We start from the raw sequence: 18,692 nt of genomic DNA, 5'->3' as shown, positions 1-18,692 counted from the left end.
TTTGCTTTTTTCCAAGCAGGTTTTGGGAAACTTATTTTAGTTTTGACCTGTTAAATGTTGGGTCAGTTTTCTTGGACAGCATTTTTGAGATTCATCATTTTTGAGTCCTTTCTAGCAAAGTTTATTTAGAAACCTGTCTGTTTTTGGAGTTTGGTGCAGGTGTTGTGTCTCCCTTTGACCCAGTGGGGCACCAAGGCCGGGGTTGATGACGAGGCATGTGGAAGTTTGCTTCTGAATGCGCCAACAGCCAGGCTTTCATCCTTCAAAGCATCTAGGGAAAGTTTTTTATTTTATAACGGCCCATGTATATCTGTAGTACATTAAGTTAATGACAGCTTATAAACTCTCAAAGCGAAAGACCAGCACCTCTTATTAGTCTGCTCTCCACTCTACACCATTAACATACTCCTCACCGATTCATTGTTTTTGAAAAAAAAAATATATTTTCCACATACGGTAAATTGTTGTAGCTCCAGATATCCTGCCTTTATCAAACACATTGATTTTGTACAAAACTCATCGATCTGGAAAGCATTGTGTCCCTGATTGGCCAGCTAATCTGTACGTTGTGATTGGCCTGAATACCTCTGACGTCAGCCAGAAATGTGACGCTCCTTACCATTTTTGAAAGATTCGCTCACAATGCAATGCTGACGGGAGTTAATTTACAGGCTGTGAGTCAAAGTGGGAGGAATTATGATAATGACCGTCTTGTCCATGTCAACAGGCCCAGAAAGTAAATTGTTGCCTACAATCTGTGTTTGTTGTAGTCCAAGAAAAGAGATTTACGTCTTGCGTCATCATTACCTTGGCGTTTGTAGCTTTTGCATATTGCTAACATGTACCAATACACACTTACATACCAAAGGAAATGTAAAATTGTGAATCGGACAATAGGTCCTCTTTAAGGGAATTTTCACCTTGTAACTATGCTCATGTCGATCATCCCTTTTGGCTATTTCCTACTAACATGCATTTTCTAAAGACTCAAAAGATTTCAATTGTACTAAGCAGTTATAAAGTACGAAACTGATAGTCTCACACATATCATAACTCCATTGAGTCAGGAGAAGAGAAAGCCATGGCTCTCTTGGCGCAGAGGGGTCAGAACCAGGACAAAAGGGAAGAAAATGAGCAAATACTTCACATTCCTACTAACAAAAGGAATGACATCTGAATATTCCATGCAATTGGGGTTTCTGACCCAGTCAAGAGCAACAAGATCCAGATCTTGTAAATCCGACCTGCTCTGGATGAGTGCTCCACAAAACATGCACATGTCTGTAGAGGCCCTCTGAGTAAACCTTCAGAGCTTTATACACAAACTGAAGTTCAAATGAATCATACATCGCTCGGGGCTAAATGGTTTGCCCATGTAGCCCTATGCATCTTATCTGGCTTTTAGCTTCAGCTGGATCTAGCTATGGTGGTAAACATTTGCATGCTGATCTGTCACAGCCTTGCAGCAGTTGCAAATTTGTCATGGTGTCTGATATGTTGATAGGCATTCTGATGATGGCAACTGGGGCAGCAGTATAACAACATCCGTGTGAGAGCGTGCCTGAGCCTCTAAAGACCGGCTTTGATTGCAGTTCAGTCAACTAAAGCACACATCATAAAAACAGATCATTTCACTTTTACAGTGTACCTCCCAGGTTTATTGACCTTTTTAATATAACTCTAAAGATAAACAGAAACCCTTTTCAAAATAGGCGGTGTTTTCCTCTGGTTGTTATTGTGCATGCAGCGTCTTGAGAGATTTACACAGCAGAAAGAGGTTACTGGGTAACTGGGTCTTAGGCACCAACACACTTACTTCAGGTCTGTTTGCAAACTTTTTTTTTTACATAGAAATCATTCAGTATCAAGTGTCGTAGTGGCCTTAGAAACATGAAATGTGTTAGTCCAAAATGTGTGTGTTTCTTTCTCTTTTTTTTGTAGTAGCTGTGAATGTGAGAATTTTGGGTAATTTATGATTATCCGGAATGATGTGCAATGAAGAATGAACGTGTTGACTGATCTGATTTGAAAATACATTTTGTGAAAACTTCTCTGTGCACACATTTGCTCAAAAACATACATAGTCATTAGTGAATGCATGATGCTGTTTTCACAAAATACAAAGTAGCCCATGGCTAGTTTTTTCCCGTGCGTGCACCTGTAGAATCATCTATTGGTAACTTCTATTCCCGTTTTGCTTGAGGAGTCCAGAGTAATGACCAGATAAGGTTTCTGTGCACATAATCTCTTGAAGGAAAGTCCTGGTTCAGAAGTTTCCCCTGCCCTGTCAAATATGACCATGTCAGGTGTAAACCTGATCAAAGCAAGTATCTTGATTTCTTCCCCTCTTTTAAAGGATTAAGCAATGAATTCCATTGCTGCAGTTTCACATGTTAGGAATGCACTTTTTTAATGTCTTTTTTAAGGTTTTGCTCTACGTGAGGCAGTACCAAATTATAGTACTGTACCCATAAGTACAAACTAGTGCCTCATAGATACCTAAATGGTTTATATTAGGACCTTATAAAGGGGTACAGTCCAGTGAAATGTTTTGTAAAGTTTTCTTGTGTGTATATGGAAAGTCCATTTTGACTAATTTGGGTAACATGTGATTTCTATACCAAGAAAGTGACAAGATGAAAACCACTATTTTCTGTTACAAAATTTCACATAGAATCTTTTAGGTTATAATAACATAAAAAATTCTAATCCATAATTATTTCCACAAATGCAATAATTTAAAAAAATATTTTAAAAAAATCTATTGAATCAATATATAAATGTGCATTCATTTTTGCAATGTTATATTCATTTAGTTGACTAGTGGTATACACTGATAAAAAAAAATAAACATTAATGTTATTAATCAAAACACTTACTTTGTCATATTAAGAACACTCTCATTGCTGCTAAACTTTTTTGACAGCGATCAGATGTAAAATGTTTTGGTCCTGCTCGATTTTCTTTGACTTTGCATACAATAATAGAAAGTTTTTCATAAGATCCCCTGGGGTCTATGTGTTAGCATGACAGAAACTTGGTGCTGTCATGTGAGAACAAGCAACAGCCGGTATTTTCCTACGGCCGAGTGCCTCTCACGTAAATATCGATTTTGATGGCTTATGTTTTTTCCCCGTCACAGAAAATCACTACAGGTTTATCAATGCAATCAAAATTACTATTTTGTTTTTGTTTGATGATCACGAAGTACAAAGTAGATTAGGAAAACTAGGATTCCTTGTGTATTCGAAAAAGCGGCCCCATTATTGTTTACAATGCGTGGAATGGTTTCTTGTGATTGGTTAAGCGGATTTATTGCATTCTGCAGAGAAGGAGGACTGGCGTTTGTCGCGGTTTGGACAAAAAGGATACAAGATGACAGAATAACACAGCGGATATCGGATTTTGCTTAAATTGAGAATTTACTTTTTAATACTGATTTTGCAGTTTATCACGCTTTGGAACCAAACTCTTCATATGTATTTTTGATTTTTAAATGAGCCCTTGATACTCAAAAGCATTCAACTGGAGATGAGATGCCAGATTGCTCCAGATTGTGAAGTAAGCTTTTGGATTGGAGAATTCTTGATATTTGTCATATTTGCCTATTTCCATCCAAGCCATAAGTTAAGCATATGAGAGAAGTCAAGTGTTTACACTGAAGATAAAAGGAGCAATCCAAATCCCTTTTTCACAGTTTCACACTTCTTTGCAACTGTGATTAGCTCACTCATGCTTGACCGCTTAAATACACTAGACTGTAGGTAACTAGTGAATAAGTGTGAATGATTTCGCCCTTGAATGTTTTTTTACCATTTTAAGCAATCAAAACAAAAGCTGCATTTAACTTCAGAGCCTCCTTATGATCAGACACACATTTTTTTTAAAAAGCTCAACATCAATCATTGTGTTGCTTTCTGTTTTGCAATTGCCTTGCTAATTGTTTTGGCTCAACGCTCCTGGGTTGTCAGTTTTTGTTAACATGGAAGACATTCCACAGTGTTCCCAGGAAGATTTTTCACATGGCACATCTGCAGTCAGGAGCAGGTTTTCCCAGTCACTGGTGACCTCTTGTTTGCAGCGGCTGATGGAGGGAGAGGCCAGCGATGTGGCCTGTGATTTTTATGGAGTGATTTAACACTCGTCGGCCATGCTGGAATCTTGTTAAGGGTGTGCTGGAGCTACGCTCGGGAATTGAGAGGCCTCTCTCACCTGCTGCTTTATTGGATGGATCAGTTACAGGGGTCGTTCTGTTCAATGAGAGCGTGGCGGCTGTTAAAGTCTTTGCACCGCAGACGGCTTGTGGTTTTGTGGGCTTGGAGAGGTGATGAATCTGAGTATCTCTTACTCACTTTTTCACTGTCAGCATTCTCTGTCACCTGGCTGTGATTCCCTTGTGGAATGCAGATGAGACGTCTGGAGTAAGGCCAGCAGGAATCAATGGAGAAAACGTCAACAATAGAACTATGTTTAGAATGGCCATGTCTAATATTTCACACCATTATAATGTGATCCAGAAAGTGTGCAGTTCCCTGAAAATAAAAGAAATTAAGACCATTTTTTATTAAACAGGACTAATGTCTAGGTCTTAAAAGGGGACAAATCATGAAAATCTAATCTTTTTGAGTGCTATAATTGGGTCCCCAGTGCTTCTCTGCAAGCATGTGAAAAAATAAGTCCTAGAAATTTGGCTCCCCTTGTGATGTCAGAAGGTGATAATACCGCCCCTTAATCTGCACTATCCAACCACGGCACTGCCATTTAGTGCGGAGATCAGCTCATTTGCATTTAACAGGACACACCCAAAACGGCATATTTTCGCTCACACCTACAAAGTAGCAAATTTAACATGCAATAATAAATTATCTATTTGATATTTTTAGCCAGAACTTCACATACGTACTCTGGGGACACCAACGTTTTATTGGACATTTTGTGAAATGTCCCCTTTAAAGTTTTAATGGAGGGTTCGTAAGAATGTGATTTTACTAAGCTTCATTATTTCCCTAAATTAACACGTGCCTGTAAATATTTTGTGCAATTGGAGATTAAATAGAAATTTTGCAGAAAATGTCTACATTATTTTTCTAAGTTGCCTGGGCTTATATCAGATAAATGGCATGAATACACTTAATATAGAATTTATAGTTGTTTTTTGTTACTTGAAGCTTGTCCTACCCAGCGGTTCTCAAACTATTTTGGCATGCGATCCCCCTTGTGTGCGGTGCATTCCTTCGTGCCCCCCCAAAGAAAATGTAAGCGTAACACATTACTAAACTTACAAACAAAAGATATTAAATTATATAATGTAGTTCTGTTAGTTTGTAGCCTTATTATTCTAAGGTTTAATTACACAGAATTAATGATAAAATAATGTATTTTATAAAATGACAATAAACTGTAAACCATCACAGGGCCCCCAGTTTAAGAACCATTGGTCTAGCCAAATAGATCAGGGATGGGCTCTCGCCATAGTAATTCAAGTAAATTCAGAGGGAAATGGTTGCTTCATCCTTAAAGTACAGGTCTAAATCCTCTTACATCATTGTGCCTTACCATGTGCGACTGTCCGATCCAGAGGAAGGAATGTACTAGTGACTATAAAAGAATCAATCAGGGACTTCCTGTTTTATTTTGTATTCAAACAACCCATCACTCTTTTATACCAAACACTGGTGGAGTCAAATTTCAGATGCCAGCGCATTCTCCGATTGTTTACTTGTAGTCTAAAACAAGAGCTTGTGAGTCAAGTGTTGCATTCTGGAAGGCTTCAGTTTGGCAAGGTGTGTACTGTGAATACTGTACGAAAAAGTGCGTACATTGTGCCTGTGGTTTGCGAGCCTGGGTATCTGTCGTAAGGTGCACTGTGAAATTCTGATATATTGTTGTTGTTGAGTTTTCTCCTGTTTACACCTGCTTGTGGTTACAGCATTCCCCAGACTTTCTGTTTCTGTGAAAACCTACCGTTGACAGGAGAGATGATGTTTTCTTGCCATGGCTTGTTGGGAGCGCGGGGGCCCTCCGAAGCTGGTTCAAAGCTTCAATGGCTGCTCCTATTGTTGGGCTATATCAAAGGCACAGTCTGCTTATTTGAACAGGTGACTCCCATTAAGTTCGATGACCCGGCTGGCCGTTCGCCAGCAGTGCTGCCGCGGCTTTGCAGAACTCGTCTAGTCGGAACGCTAATACCTGGTGATCTCAATGCCAGGTTGCAGATTGAATAATTGCTGAGCTGTGGCGCTCTGCGTGTCTCCTGAGTAATTGGTATGGGAGAAGCTGGGGGGGGGCTGCCGCCCCCCGAACACTCATGGAGGTCAGGATTTCATTTGTCCACTTCCTGTGAGCTTGTCCAACCTGGATGCCTAACTTCACTTTTAATGAAAGCCGTCTACACTCGCACCCCTGGTTATTTTTCTCAGCGCTATCAGTATGCAGTTATGGCACCTTACAGGTTTTATGCCTGAGCTCATGATTATGGAAAAGCTCATTTATTCACACGGGATTTGTACCTTTTGATCTGCTGTAAGATGATATCAAAATATTCTATGCATTTTTCATGAAAAGTCACTTTTAGTGATCATGTAATTTGACATAATTGGTCTCTTTCTTTTCTACTTCATCTGCAGCAAGGAACTGAGGGCTTCTGGAAGTCTGTAGCGCGTTTTGTGCCCCGGGATCCCTCAGAGATTCGAATCCTTAACCCTTACTTCATACAGGAGGCTGCCTTCCAGTTTATTGGCCTACCACAGAACAACGGCCTCATGGGTAAAGGGGTAAGCATCATGTTCAGTGAGTCTAAATGGCAAATTTTTCAGGTTGCATTGTTTTCAGAATGTTGTTTACATTGGAGAATTTGACCCTTCTGCAGAAGCTCTATAAAAGGAACCGTTGGCCTGCTTAGCTTTATTGTATCAGAATGGCAGCCGATGCCTTAAATCAATTTTATTTAAATTGGGGTCACAGGAAGCCTTAGGCACGTGCTTCCTCAATTAGCCTATAATTACCATAAAGATGACCACAGGTCAAAGGCAGCATGACTAATCCAATGGATGGGGAAAGCTCAGGCCGTTTGGCCAGACTTTGACAAACCTTCATTATAAGAAAGTAAATGAACAGCTCAGGTTTATAAAAAAAATGCAAGATTTGATGCAGATTTATTTAATAGATTGCATTTGTTTATCCTGTCTGTGAAATCCATGCTAAACTCTTATAATGTAATTATTATTAATATTATTATTATTATTATTATAAGCATAAAAAAACACATTTTATTGCACTCTTTGTTTTTACTTTCATTTTAATCTTTGAAATGGTCTTACTCAGTCAATTTCAAACACATCAAGGTTAGATTTTTACAGAAAGGTCTATACATTATATTGGGTAAGTAAATCACCAACTTTTCACATTTAATCAGAAATATCAATATTTGCACAGCAAAGCCCCAAAAGATGCAGACGATGCAGACAAACACATTATATAGACATTACAAATTAGTGTTTCATTACTTTCATTTTACAAAAATCAATCCGTTAAAAGGCGGGGTGCATGATCTCTGGAAGCCAATGTTGATATTTGAAATCACCTTAACAAACACGCCCCTACCCCAATAGAATCAGGACCTTCTTTTGATAGACTCGCCCCACACATAAGCAACCCAGGCAACAATGTTGGTTAGTAGACACGCCCCTTACTGCTGATTGGCTACAAGTGTGTTTTGGTACTCGGCACAATTCCCTTTTCCAAAGTGTTTTGAAAAATCATGCACCCCACCTTTAAGGTACACTTAAGAATGGAATATAGTCTGTTTTTGAAAAAACGCAACGCATCTACTGGGCTAAATACTACTGTCCTGTATTGGCATGTGTGACCTACACATGCAATGTATGCAGGGTTTCAAAAATCTGGGTTTTAAAAATCTTCTGATGACGAAAATTACATCACGTGCACAATATGTAGATCCTCGCTTAAGCATTAAAAATGGACCATAACTCGGCCTTCAGGAGACATTTACACATTTAGTGTTCTTGCCATTAATCTGTGTATTGTTTCACATGCAGACAGACATCTTTAGTGGTGTCATATGTAGTGCAGTAAGTGTTATGGAACACGCCCACATTTTGGGAATTTAGCTTATTCACCATATCCGCCAGAGTTAGATAAGTCCATACATACCTTTCTCATCTCCGTGCGTGCTGTAATTCTGTCTGACGCAGCCCCCGCTAGCTTAGCTTACAACACATAAATAGGAAAATGTTGGCGTTATTTTGTCACTTATTGGGAGCAGTTTGCTAGCTGGAGCCATTTACTTCCAGTCTTTGTGCTAAGCTAAGCTAGTCGGTGCTGCGCAGGTGGAGTTGCAGCACGCACGGAGATGAGAAAGGTATGTATGGACTTATCTAACTCTAGGTAATATGTTGAATAAGCTAAATTCCCAAAATGTGGGCGTGTTCCATTAAGATGCCATGTCAAATCTAGCTTTTAAGATCATTATAAAATTAGAACTATCCTGTTCTTTTTTTGCTACATTCATCCAGCTTTCTGTGAACGTAGAAACATGAAGCAGCTGGGGTTTACTTAATATTACTGATTTTTATATATTTTTTAAATCCTGTAGGTGACTTTTGAAGTCATACTAAATGAATCCATTGCATTTTAATATTTTGTTGTCATGTAGGATAGGGCTGTCACTAGGGGTGGGCGATAAACCGGTAGACAAAATTAACCGGTAGAAATTTGTCAACCGGTAGAGATTTTGGACTATCGTTTCTATCGAGGTTACGTGCCCACGTCACGCTCCTGTGCGTGTAGTCGCGAAAACGTAACGTTTGTACGCGTATTTAAGCACTGCAGCTTTAAAACAAGTTATTTTAAGCCATTGAAACACAGACAACAGATCTGTATGCGTGCGTTCTTTCTGTGTGTCAGGAGCGGACAAGTCGCGCAACCGCTGCTCTTTCTGTCTGTGAGGAGCGCGCAAGTCGCGCGACCTCTGCTTATTAAGCTTGTGAGCATTTTTCCCGCTTTATTGGCCTTAAATACACATATGCGTCAAAATTCCCGTCTTTGCAAGCATCATCATAAACACGACCAGTAAGGTCTTAAGAGAAAGTAAACAGCTAAAAGAGAAAGCGCATGTGTAACAGTGTATTGGATCCGGACTTTGGTCTTAAAGGGGAAGTTACCTAATTTTGCTCCTGTCTGTCACTCGTGTTAATCAAACAGCATTGAGAAAAAAATCTCTCACTGCTCCTGATTAAATCACTTTTCTACCTTAAATAAAAATATATATAGGCCTATACATACATGCATAATTATTTATTATCATTCTTATTGACTGTGTATCTTCAGAGAGCTTGAGTTTTGTTTGTTTTTATCTTCTTTCTATGCTTGTATATGTTTTTTGTGAGAATTATGAACATTTCTATGGTATTAAAGATTTAAACCTTATTAAAACATAAAAAACTCTACCGTGATACATATCGTTATCATGATATAAAATTAATCCTATCGTGATAGAAGATTTTGGTCATATCGCCCACCCCTAGCTGTCACATCTTCCATGTTTTGATACACACAACTGTCAGTATGAACCACAAAGGTGTTAAACATGCGAGATGACATTTCCAAAATTCCATGATAAAATTCATCATATTGTTCTGGACAAGCATCTCTAAAATTGTTTTCTTTTTACCATGCTTAGAAGACCCCCACCCTATTAGCAAACACGCATTTTATTCAGACCTAGCCAGGGTGTGTCATAGCCAATGGGGAGATCTAGGATCATAGACCTACAGGTCTGTCATAAAAGAAGTGTGTGTGACATGCCTCAGACCTCAAACAGGCTTTAACAAAGAGTACTCGCCTACCAGGAATTCAAAAACAAGACACACCATCTTTCTCTTACATCACAGGAAATTGGACTTTACAAAGTGTGAAGGAACTTGCCAGTAATTCAGTAAATTCTGAATTCTTAAAGGGACACTCCACTTTTTTAAAAAATAGGCTAATTTTCCAGCTTCCCTAGAGTTAAACATCTGTTTATTTTTACCATTTTGGAATTCATTTAGCTGATCTGGCGGTACCACTTTTAGCATAGCTTAGCACAATCCAATGAATCTGATTAGACCATTAGCAATGTGCTAAAAAATAACCAAAGCGTTTCAAAATTGTTCCTATTTAAAACTTGACTCTTCTGTAGTTACATCGTGTACTAAGACAGACGGAAGATAAAAAGTTTTGATTTTCTAGGCAGATATGGCTAGGAACTATACTCTTATTTTGGCGTAATAATCAGGGACTTTGCTGCCGTAACATGGCTGCAGGAGGCGCAATGATATTACATAGCAGTCGAAAATAGACCCCTGCTATTGAAAGTAACCAAGGTGACTATTTTCAGGCACTGCGTACACAATGTAATTACAGAAGAGTCAAGTTTTAAATAGGAACAATTTTGAAACTGTGTTTGGTTATTTTTAAGCGCGATGCTAATGGTCTAATCAGATTTAATGGATTGTGCCAAGCTACGCTAAAAGTGGGACCGCCAGATCAGCTGAATGGATTCCAAAACGGTAAAAATCGAATGTTTAACTCTAGAAGAGCTGGAAAATGAGCATATTTTCAAAAAAAGTGAAGTGTCCCTTTAAACTCTCAAAACTGTGTTTTCAAAGCTTAGATGATAAGATTTTAAAAGAACCGGCCATAAGGATGACAACTTCTGACTGGTACTTCTTACAGCCCTTTATGGCATAGGTAGAGACAGGGGTCTGTGTGCTAGTTGACCACCTCTTAACAACTCCGACCCCCTTTGAATTCTGCAACATGTGCTGTGCATGTGGAGCAGAGCCCAGGCCCCTAAGGTTTGTGTAGGTAGGGGGGCAGCGTGGGAGGGAAGCTGTCCCATACGGTACTGATCAAGGTGGGATACGCTTTGACACATCCTTCCCCTTTGAGCGCTCCAAACACCCACCTGCCTAGTGCTGAGTACACTGGCCCAATCTTCCCAACTAATTGTGTATGTGTGTGAGTGATCCATACCCCAGGCCACTGCAAGCTAATGATTTAGAATGGTTGACTCCCTCAGGAAGAGAAGGAAGTGAAGGTCTGCCTCTTCAAATTGGTGAGTCAGGGGCTGGGGGTCTGTTTAAGCAAATTGTTAATCACAGACAGCTCAAAATGAGGTAACAACTGTGGACCAAAACTAAGCCAGGGCTCATTTAGCCACATGCAGACTTGAGAGGAGTCAACTAGACATTAAGGAAGATCTGGACCAAAGCAGGTCATATACAATTATAGGAATGTGTTTTAGTGTTTCCAAGCAAGCATTAGTTATTTATTCATGTCGAAAAGTCAATACTTTGTAATGCTTGGGTTTCATGAGCCATTAAACATGCAGATAATTGTATTTCCCCGTTTATTTCAATGTAAAACATGATTTGCATGAATATGAACCGTTAGAAGTTTGCTTAGAGGTATTAAACTCATCACACACATCATTGCTACAGAGATTAATTATACTTTAAATCATGTGGCTTGTTGAGAAAGCAGTGCTGTTATCTTTCTAAGCATTCACACTTATTGTTTCCACTTGGTGGGTGATAAAAGAGGTGAAGAATTCCTGGAGAGTTAAATTTAATGAAAGATAAAAGTTATAATTATATCATAGGGGGTTAAGTTTATTTTAACTTGGTCCTAGTTAGTGAAAACCTAGGACTGGGAAAAAAAATCGATTTTTCGATTAATTGTTTTTTTTCTGTGGTTGATTTAAAATCAATTTTCACAGGACACGAATCGATTTTTTTCCCCATTTTATTTCCGCAAACATTGAACGTAAGATTAACGTTAATCTAATTACCAGTCTTCTCCACTAGATGCCACCCTTTTTTTGCCTTGCTCGATGTTACCAAGGAGCGAGGGGCGAGACTGTCATTCATTCATTCAGTCTATATTCTAATATAATATTCTATATAATCTATATTCATTGAGTTGAATTGAGAATCAAATCGATTTAGCTTGTGAATCGAAATCGAATCGATCTGGAACATCTGAATCAATACCCAGCCCTATTACAACCTAAAGCACCTTATAGCTACCGCACAGAATACATAGAAATGCCTTAGCTCCTGACATTGTGACAGCGACATTTGCATGGGCAAGCACTTATATCCCTTTTCTTCCAAACTAATAATTGTGTTCATGCTCAACGAGAAATGTAATCATGCTAAACTCTTTTCCATAGAACATTCCAACACTGGGCACCGTTGCGATAACCATGGCCCTGCATAATTGTGATGAGGTCGCTGTTGCTGGATTTGGCTATGACATGAACACCCCTCATGCACCTTTGCACTACTACGAAACAGTCAAAATGTCTGCTATAAAAGAGGTAAGAGTTTTATATGTCTGTTTGCTGCTTTCGGTTGGCACAATGTCAAGATTAAGTAAAAGAGCTTGAAATAACTGTGAGATTGTTTTTTAACCCGTGTCTGTTTATGGAAAATTACAATTATGATGTCATTAATGGGAATTTTTTGAATTCAGATGAGTCCTCGTAAGGATGACTTTGTTGTTACGTTTTGGAAATTCCTTTCTGACCGCATTTACCATGGCTGTAAAATCTCACTCATAAAACTGAGCGGTTAACGCAGTTAGCTCCTGTCTGCTCTGGCACATGTCCCTGTCAAAACACGGTCAGATACCGTTCATGCAGAATGCAGTCACTTCCTACTAACTCCATTCTGTCTGTTTCAATCTGCGAAGTTATCCCTATTGAATAACATTTAAGCTGTTGTAAGTGTTTTCCACATACTAGAACAGTGTATGTGGAACAGCGTAGAAAAGTCTTTGAAGTTTTGATGGGGGTACACGGTCTTCATCCTGATTGTGATGTGAGGGATTCATTCAAACAGCATTTCCATCAGTACATTAACTCTGGGGCTTTCAGCAGTAAATTCCAGGATTAGGGTAATAGCTTGTTCTGAAAGCTTGTTGGGGAAAATGACGGTTTTACATTAAAGGTCTATAAAATGTCAAGGTATTAAGTGTTTTATTTTTAAGGATGTGTACTAGTCAGTGGGTTGCCTGAACAACCATTTGTCACCATTTCTTCTCATTTTCCCTCTCTGGTCTGAGAGTTTCTCTGCTACAGACACATAAGGAAGAGATTGTTTCGGGTCTTCTTTCCCTAAGGCAGTTAGGCGTGTGGACACTCTTAACCTAGCATTCATTTTGGCCTGTGCCCTTTTGTTTCTTATGTGGACTGCAAACTTATTCTTGGATCTGCTGGGCTTTGTCAATGTAATCCTTCACACAAGCTGAAGAGCTAAAGCAGACAGCTCAGAGACCCTGACGAGAGACTTGGCCCGGTATCGCCGTCCCAGCAGGTCCAGACCTTTCTGTCAGGGGCAGCTGTGGAGTCCGCCCATTCGGACATTGATCCTCTCACAGGAACCCAAAGCTCTGGTTTCATCCAGGATTATTGGGCCCGTAGTTCCTCCATTCTGAGTCAGTTGATTTTTGTCAAAAAGTCACATTGAAGAAAAATATTATGTGGAAGGGAGACTGGGAAAGATGGTTTTCACAAGAGTCTGTGGAAATCCAGTTCTCTGATCTCAGACCACACGCCGACTGCTCCCGTGTGGTTCTGCACTCATTGTTATTGTTGTAACAAAATATACTAGCATATTTGAAGTGTTGTTTTTGTAAGAATTAAAGCTTAACCTATGGTGTATTGGGGTGCTGTCTTTTGCTTTATTTGTAGAGTACTTAAGTAGACAAAAATGACCAAGAGTGATGGGGAGGTCTCAAAGCAATTTCCATGATATGTCTCAGGATTACACATGCTTTACTTGCAGTTTATCTAGCAATTTGAACACCCTGTTATTCTGTGCTAAACGTGCTTAACACTCTTTTATAATGAAATTTACTGTGGTACAGTGTTGAACATCACTAATGTCTAATGAGTCAGGCCATGCCAGTCACATTTAAAAAATTTTTTTTACTGAATTAAGGTTTGAGTGATATTTTAATATCATTATTGTTTTTGCGTAGTTGTTAATGAAGCATGGTCGATTTTTTTTACTCCTACGCGAGGTTCTGTGTGCAGTAGGGGTGTCACGATTCTCCTAATCCACGGTTCGATTTAATTTTCCCCGATTCTAAGGAAACGATTCGAATCGATTCGATTTTCGATTTTTACTTTTTTTTTAAGAACAGGTTGCTATGACATTTTTAGGATAGTCTTCTATAAAATATAATATCTGACCTTGAACCCGGAGATGCCCTGCCATGTTAGTCGTGCTGCCAGTGGAAAAATATGGTACACGCACATACCTGATAAAACAAAACTTTCTGTCAGATGAATATTCATGTCAGTACTTTGCACCTTAAAGGGATAGTTTGGCCAAAAATGATATTAAACCCATGATTTACTCACCCCCAAGCTGTTCGAGTTGCATATGTCCATCGTTTTTCAGACAAACAAATTTTCGGATATTTTATAAAATGTTTTAGATCTTTCAGTTGATTAAATGTAATGTACGGGGTCCACCCATAGTCCACGACCTTCAAGTCCAAAAAAAGTGCGTCCATCCTTCACAAATTAAATCCAAACGGCTCCAGGATGATAAACAAAGGTCTTCTGAGGGTAATCCGTGCGGTGTTGTTGTAGAAATATCCATATTTAAAACTTTATTAACGAAAATAAATACCTTCCGGTAGCGCCGCCATCTTAGACTCCTCTGTATTCAGGAGAGAGTATTAGGGTAGTGTACGCACTTTTCTTAGTGACGTATGACAAATTCGGAGGGCGGGGGCACAGAGCAGCAGCAGAGTAGCCTCCGTAGGCTGCGTAAGCTCTCATCCTGAATGCGGACGCGACTAAGATGGCGGCGCCATCAAGGTATTTATTTACGTTAATAAAGTTTTAAATATGGATATTTCTACAACAACACCCCACGGATTACCCTCAGAAGACCTTTCTTTATCATCCTGGAGCCGTTTGGATTTAATTTGTGAAGGATGGACGCACTTTTTTTGGACTTAAAGGTCGTGGACTATGGGTGGACCCCGTAACATTAAATCAACTGAAAGATCTAAAACACTTTCTAAAATATCCCAAAATGTGTTTGTCTGAAAAACGATGGACATACGCAACTCGGACAGCTTGGGGGTGAGTAAATCATGGGTTTAATATCATTTTTGGCCGAACTATTCCTTTAAAAACGCGATTTTATTACCGAGATTGTGAGACTATACCCCAATAAGTCATGTTTAAATGCTGTTTTCATAACTCTTATGCTGCATTTACACCAACCGCGGTAAGGGCGTGAAGCGCGAGTGATTTCAATGTTAAGTCAATGTGAAGACGCGTTGACGCGCGTCAGGAGGTCCCGCGGCGCGGAAGAGGCGTTCGGCGCGGCGCGGAAGACGCGTTTCCGCCTCTTTCGCGCGTGAAGCTCGGGCGAAAGATGCGAATTGAGCGTTGTGCGCGGTACGCGCGGTAAGCGCGAATTGTGCTTTTTGTGCATCTTGCGGGACACGCGAATTTGCGGCTGACGCCCAAGTTGAAAAATTTGAACTTTGGCGGAATTTCGCGCCGCGTTAACCAATCAGGAGCCTGCTTGCTGCTGTGGTGGCAGCCCCGCCTGGAGTCACTCACTCAAGCAGTCACTCGAAGATATGACACAAGTTGTTATTTCTATAGTGGAGACAGGAATAAAAAGGACCTCGCTTGGAAGAGTGTCAGTAAGGACTTTGGCCAACTTGGTAAGTTGTAATACACGCTTCACTTTTGAGTCACGTGACGTTTATCTACCCGCGCCGTTTATTTTTCCCCGTAGTAAGGTTACCCAATACAAAACTGGTAACTCTCTTGATAAATGCACAATCAACATCAGTCATCTTGCAAACAGACACTCGCACAGCAGTTGCCCCTCCCACAAGAAGCGGATTTTGCTTCGGACGCGCGTCAAATGCTTGCTTTTTCCGCGCGTCTATTCCGCTCTACACGCGCGAATGCATCCAAATTGTTCAAGCGGCAAACCACGCGCGGTAGACGCGATTTTGACGCCGAAACCGCGTTTGGTGTAAACTCAGCATTAAGCAACTGAAATAAGTTGTTCTGAAACTTAAACGGATCTCAGCAGCTCGCGTGGTGTCTCCTGCCCTTGCCATGCTATCTTTTAACTGGCTGTAGCTAGCGAAGTTATAGGAGGTTGACTTGCAGCACTTCACACGTGTGTTTTTTTTCCGCTTGGCAAGCAGACCGGATGTGACATGGAAGCATCGTCGATTCCATTTTTTTATTCGAAGTTCGAGGTTGTGACTTAATTTCGATCAGCTAACATAACAAACATGCGTTGTGAATAGGAGGGTGTACTGTGTACTGAGCCGTTGATTGCAATTCACAGTCTCAGTGCTCGATGCCGCTAAAAGTCCCAAATTGCACCTTTAACGCTGAACTTGGAAATTGATCTGATTGACACTCTTTTTGTCTTCCCCACAGTCATGGACTCACAACATCTCAAAAGAAAAGGAGTTCCTTCGTAAATTGGTTAAGGCCAATGTCATCACAGACTTGACAAATGGGATTTTAACCTCCTAAGGTGGGTTCCTTTCCCAGAGGACTAGATAACAAAGAGTCCTTGGAAACCAGAGATACACTAAGGAGCATCATTTCAGAGGTGGAGGCGATGACTCAGTTGAGATGCACACGTGCCTTTAACCGACAGGCTTCCTCTGAGCGGGACATCGAAAGGTTCTTGAATGTCTCAGGAGACATTCCCTGTTCCAGTCTGATCGCCTCACGACGGAAGGCGATCCCAGGTGACAAACAAAAACAGTCCTTGAGGAACAAGTCGCAACATGAACTGATTGTGCCAAATGTACCTCTATAGGAGATGGCCCTCCTTTTCTGCCTGAATGTATTAATGATGTAAATATATTTTTACAGTATGTTTTAATGAGTCCTGGGATTTTGCCTTCATGTGTTTTCCGTCCAGGTCACTCAATGCGTATCCTGTTCTGGTTTATGGATGGGTAGAGGCAGGTCTTTACTTTAATTTAGCCCTTCTCCTGAACACAGGAGGCTCTTGATCTCCTAAATGTGAGGTTATTATGTTACAGCTTATTTTGTCTAAGAAAGGGGGTAAATCTCTTAAGTTATTTATTTTGGTGCAGTTAATGGCCTTTATTTTATTAAAAGCTTTTTCACCCTGCCAAAAGTCGCTTGCCCGTTGATTATGTTTATATTGACCATAATTATGTTTAGTATTAATAAGATACAGAGTACCTTTAAGACGGTGCTCTAAATCACCTGATGTTATGATACACTGCCTTGTTGTATCCTGCCTTTCAAAGGTAGCTGTTTGAGACAATAACACCAATATTTATACGTTTTTTGACACTTTTTCTTTATTAATTGTCATGTTATTTTTAAGAGTACTTGGGTTAATGCTTTAAAGTTTTGTTCACTATGAGCTTTCTAAGGAAAAGCTGCAACACTGCCCTGACTCAGTCACAGGCAGGGTACTAGAAACAGGCCAGTGCACACTAGCCATGTATTTTCAGTATTCCTAGGTTTAACATGTACTACACAAAGATGTTTACCAGCTACTCAACTCATCAAACTGAAAACTAGGATGCAGTCTTCATCCTGGCTGATTGAAGTTCAAATATCCATGTAAGATGTTACTTGCTCACATAGAATGGTATGTTTATATTGTACTGTATACCAGTGGCGAGGCTACATAGGGGCCCTGGCCCACTCAGATTGACGGCTGGCCCACTTAGTCAGAATACTCGCGCAAAATAAATTATGCATAAATGATAATAATCTCTTTAATAATGATCACTCAAATACGCATCATTCAGAAATAAATAACTATTTATATATAAAGTTTATCATTTGCATGTGTTTCTAAACCTTGCAAATGTTAACATACAAGCCAATTGTTTCCCAGACAGGGCTTAAGCCTAGTCCCAGACTAACTTAAATGTAAGTGTTGATCGAAACAAATGGCTCTGACATATCTTAAAACATATCAGTGCGAGTGTTGTGTCTGAAGATGCACACCAGTCATGTTTATTTATAAATTATGCTTTTAATAATTTATCCTAATTTAACTAAGGCCTAGTCCTGGCTTAAGCTAATGCCTAAACAGCCCCTTTGAGCAAGAAGATGTTAAAGTGAGCTGTTTTCTGTGCACACATACTCAAATGGACACACACTCATAAGCGCACGCATGAAGACGTGCGTTTCAAAAAGCACGCAAACACAAAATCTCCCTGCCCTTGACAGGACAACACAAAATTATCTCGAAATACCTAAATCTTGGCAAGTATTCTCATAAAAACAGTGAACACAAATAGTTCATAAAGAAATCAAATGTGTGTGTCAGTATATGGATTTGTGCTTTTTCATTGTTAATTTGGCAATACCCTCAAAAAAATCTGCTTATGTTTGTCTGCTTATGTTAATCAAACAGAAGACAAAGGAAAATCACTTCTGTAGCTTTAAAAATATTAATTATATTTAATTTATAGAATGAAGAAGACGTTGTCATTAATCATTTGATTTGATTTCTGTTCCTAAATATTACTAGTGTTATTCTCTATTTGTAACTTTGTTCTTTTTTTATTTCCATATGCTTATTTGTTTTTGTTTTATTTTTTTATTTTTCCATTTGTTTGCTCAT

General features: G+C 39.6%; 1 protein-coding gene across 5 annotated transcripts in view; it reads left to right on the top strand.

Annotated features, from left to right (window-relative positions):
* Positions 1-18,434, top strand: part of st3gal3b (ST3 beta-galactoside alpha-2,3-sialyltransferase 3b) — a 70,961-nt gene extending 52,527 nt beyond the window's left edge. For all 5 annotated transcript variants that reach the window (XM_065276005.2, XM_065276003.2, XM_065276006.2 and 2 more), the window contains 3 exons: positions 6,627-6,773; positions 12,236-12,382; positions 16,502-18,434. In XM_065276005.2, the coding sequence (XP_065132077.1) occupies positions 6,627-6,773; positions 12,236-12,382; positions 16,502-16,600 (393 nt within the window). In that variant the 3' untranslated portion in view covers positions 16,601-18,434. The remainder of the gene's footprint in view (positions 1-6,626; positions 6,774-12,235; positions 12,383-16,501) is intronic.
* The last annotated feature ends 258 nt before the right edge of the window (positions 18,435-18,692 follow it).

Source organism: Paramisgurnus dabryanus, chromosome 6 (assembly GCF_030506205.2).
Source record: "Paramisgurnus dabryanus chromosome 6, PD_genome_1.1, whole genome shotgun sequence".
Lineage (NCBI taxonomy): Eukaryota > Metazoa > Chordata > Actinopteri > Cypriniformes > Cobitidae > Paramisgurnus > Paramisgurnus dabryanus.
The sequence above is the reverse complement of the archived record's forward strand: the minus strand, read 5'-3'. Positions and strand labels throughout refer to the sequence as shown.